Source organism: Galeopterus variegatus, unplaced genomic scaffold, assembly GCF_000696425.1.
Source record: "Galeopterus variegatus unplaced genomic scaffold, G_variegatus-3.0.2 Scaffold4373, whole genome shotgun sequence".
Classification (NCBI taxonomy): domain Eukaryota; kingdom Metazoa; phylum Chordata; class Mammalia; order Dermoptera; family Cynocephalidae; genus Galeopterus; species Galeopterus variegatus.
In genome coordinates this window covers 84,562-87,925 of record NW_007730484.1, presented here as the reverse complement: position 1 = coordinate 87,925, position 3,364 = coordinate 84,562, and the positions used below count along the sequence as shown (strand labels likewise).

At 58.1% G+C, this 3,364-nt stretch overlaps 1 protein-coding gene across 1 annotated transcript in view; it reads left to right on the top strand.

Moving 5' to 3' along the window:
• PHF2 (PHD finger protein 2) overlaps positions 1–3,364 on the top strand; it is a 103,518-nt gene that overhangs the window by 57,271 nt on the left and 42,883 nt on the right. The window contains exon 4 of the mRNA XM_008587407.1: positions 2,499–2,613. Within this exon, the coding sequence (XP_008585629.1) occupies positions 2,499–2,613 (115 nt within the window). The remainder of the gene's footprint in view (positions 1–2,498; positions 2,614–3,364) is intronic.

The window sequence follows — 3,364 nt, the reverse complement described above, 5'->3', positions numbered from 1 at the left end:
ACTGCATTGGGGCCGCCTCCACTACCTCGGTCTCCCCAGCAAGCCCCAAGGACTCTCCTCGCTGCAGTGTCACCGCTCCCTGAATGACTGGAAGTGCTGCCTCTAGCTCCTTTCTGAGCTGCTTGTGTCCTGGGCCTCTGTCCCATCCCCTTGTCGGATCCCTGTGTGAACTCAGCACTCTCGCAGGTGACCCCTGAGGGCAGGCAGGGAGGCCCACTTGGTGCAGAAGGGCCAGATCTGTAAGCTCCCTTGCAGGTCCAACTTGGCTCCCTGAGGAGTGCACCTAACTGCCTCCATCCTAAGTCCATGCACATGCAATGTCTACACGGTCACTTTCTCAAGCAGCAGCAAGTCCAACAGAAGGACGATGGTGTTCACCGAGTCACCGTTCACCGTGGTTTAGGTTTGCTTGAGGGTCAGGAGGACCTTGGCTGTCCTGGGGGCAGGGTGTCCTTTACCCCTGTGGCTGAGCACCTCAGCATACATACCGCCAGGGCCTGCCTTGGCCCCCTGTACACTCTCCGGCATCTGCCACGTGGGGGGCATCCACCCTAGTGACCCCAGCCTCGCACAGAGCTGAGCTGCTTCCTGGGTGCTTGCCCACTGCCTGGAAGGATGCCCCACGAGACAGTGGGTAACAGGAGGGCAGGTTAGGGTTACCTGTGGCCCCTGCATCGCCCGGCTCAGGCAGGTGCTGACGGGGTGGGAGAATGGGTTGAACTGAGCCCTTCCCCATGTGACGGTCGCATCCACCTCCCCTTCCAGGACGCTCTGCAACTGAGCGTCCCGTGTGGCAACGGTGGGAGACTCCATTGTTCACAGACGCTCCCGCTGTGCCCACTGTGTGCTGGGCCGGGTGCTGGGTACGGGGGACACACAGGGATGGGCCAAGGGCTGGAGATAAGGACTGAGTCCTTGAACAAGCCCCTGCCGCCCCCGGTGGCTTTGCTGTGAGCGGGGCCCAGTGGAGCTGTCAGGCAGCTGTGTACATGCCTGCCTACATCCCATAGCCACCCACACGACCAGCCCGAGCATCTTGTGAAAGATGAGACACGGAGATGTCAAGTAACTTCCCAAGGTCACGCAGCTGGAAGAGGGTTGGGCAAGAAAGAGTTGAGCCCCTCTGATGGCTCATCTGTGCCCAGCTTCTGGCCTGACTCTCAGGAGCCCTAGAGTTGCTGTCATGTGCACTTGTGTCATGATGACAGGATGCTCAAGCACACTGTGAAGGTTCTTTGCAAACAACTCCCTGCCACCACCAGCCCTGGCGCCTTCCTAGGCTGCACTGGTAGCAGGTCCTACTCATGGACACTCATTGTCACCAGGTGATCCTCAGTTCTCTTTGTCCCCACAGCCACCAGATCAGGAGGATGAGGCCACATGGCCTTCGGAGGCCACAGCCCCCTATGCCTCCAGCCCCCACCCTGTCCTCAACTGTGAAGGACAGGCACGATGTGTGCCCTGGCCGGCTCTACTCTCAAATTCAGTCTCCTTCCTGCCCCCGGGTTGGCCTGTGCCATACTTGGCTGAGCAACCCCCGAGGAGTACGTGTGTGTGCCCTGGCGGACACCCTTACCTGCTGGGTTACTCTGCATCTCCTGGATGAGTGCAGGGCAGGCGTCAGGGACATAGGAGGGTGGAGAGGAGATCGTTTCCCTCCCCTCAAGGGCTCACAGAGTGGTAGGGTGTGTGTACATGTGTGTATGCGCACGTGTGTGTGTGTGCATGTGTGCTTGTGGATACGTTGCTGCATGGGTGTGCAGTCCAGTAGGTCACACCTGTAAAACACCCAAGGTGTGTATGGCTGGTGCCCTGGGAAGAGGTGTGACGGGGCAGCCTGAGGGAGTGGGTGGGGTAGGGAGGCCGTTAGAGGCATGCCCAGGGTTGGTGGTGGGCAGGGGTGGCAGGGGTGGGACTGGCATAGAGGAGCGGGGTGTGCACTACCGAGAAGGTGGGGAGGAGTGGGAATAAGATGGAGGGCTCAGCCTGCCTGCTTGTGGCGTGGCTGTCAGGGTATGAGGGTCCCAACAGGGAGGTGACAGGGTCTGGCTGTAGAGGCCAGGCTGGTGTTGTCTAGCTACGGGATGATGAGGCTGAACCTTGGCCAGGGACCTTTCCTGGAGGCGCCTCTCTGCAGACTCGGTGGCTGAGTGAAGAGGAGTCCTGGGAGGGAGAACCCAGCTTCTCAGGGAGTGGGCGGTGGTGCCATCAGGATGTGTGGGGTGGGGAGGGAGGGTGGGCTCCTCACTGTGTGTGTGTGTGTGTGTGTGTGTATGTGTGTGTTGGGGGGTCATCAAAGTGTGGGAGGTGAGGGTGGGCTGAGCCCTGCTGAGGAGGTGCTGGGAGGTTGAGTCCTCAGGTTTTCAGTTTTGCCACATTCACGGGCTCCTCGGCTTCCTTCCCTACCCTTCAGAGGTAGGGCAGTGGGGAGAGGGGCCTGTGAGGTCAGCCTGGGGCTGTGCTAGTTGACAGACCTCTGCCTCCTGTCTCCCCCACAGTGAAGAAGAAGCGGACCTGGCACAAACACGGCCCCGGACAGACGCCTGACGTCAAGCCCGTGCAGAACGGCAGCCAGCTCTTCATCAAGGAGCTGCGGAGCCGCACCTTTCCCAGGTGGGGCCCGGGCAGGTGCGGGAATGGCCCTGCGTCCCTGGCTGGGGCTCCTCTTCTAGGAGAGTGGGGAGCAGGGAAGCTGTCTCCTGGAGGCAGCACAGCACCAGCAGCAGCCCCAGCACCCGGCAGATGGGCCGACCTCTCCTGCCATCCCTGGGTGATGGGAAGACAGTGCTGGTGATTGTCCTCTAGGCTCCTCTCTGCTCCCACAGCCCAGCTGGTGTTCTCAAGTCTCCTTTTTAGGGTCCTCTGCTGTCCGCAGCCTCGTTCCCTGTGAGGGCAGAGGACAGAATTCAGGCTGCTGGGAGGAAGCTGCAGGGACCGGCTCCTGCTGAGAAAGGAGCAGTCGCAGAGACACTGCTCTGAGCCCCACGTGCGTGTTCAGCGGCTGGAAGACAGTTTCTGTTTGTCTGACAATGTTTTTATTTCTCCTTCACGTATGAAAGATAATCTCATTGGACACAGAATTCTAAGTTGGTGGGTTTTTTCTTTTGATGCTTTAAATATTTTACCCCACTCCCTTCTTGCTTGTGTGATTTCTGATGAGAAATCCAATGTAACCCTTATCCTTGACTCTCTATGGGGAATGTGTTTTTCCCCTCTGACTTCTTTCTTTTTTCTTTTTCTTTTTCCACCTTTCTTGAGATATGATTCATATACCATAGAATTCACCTACTTAAAGTGTACGGTTCAGTGATTTTTAATATATTCACAGATACGTGCACCATTACCAGTCAATTTGAGAACATTT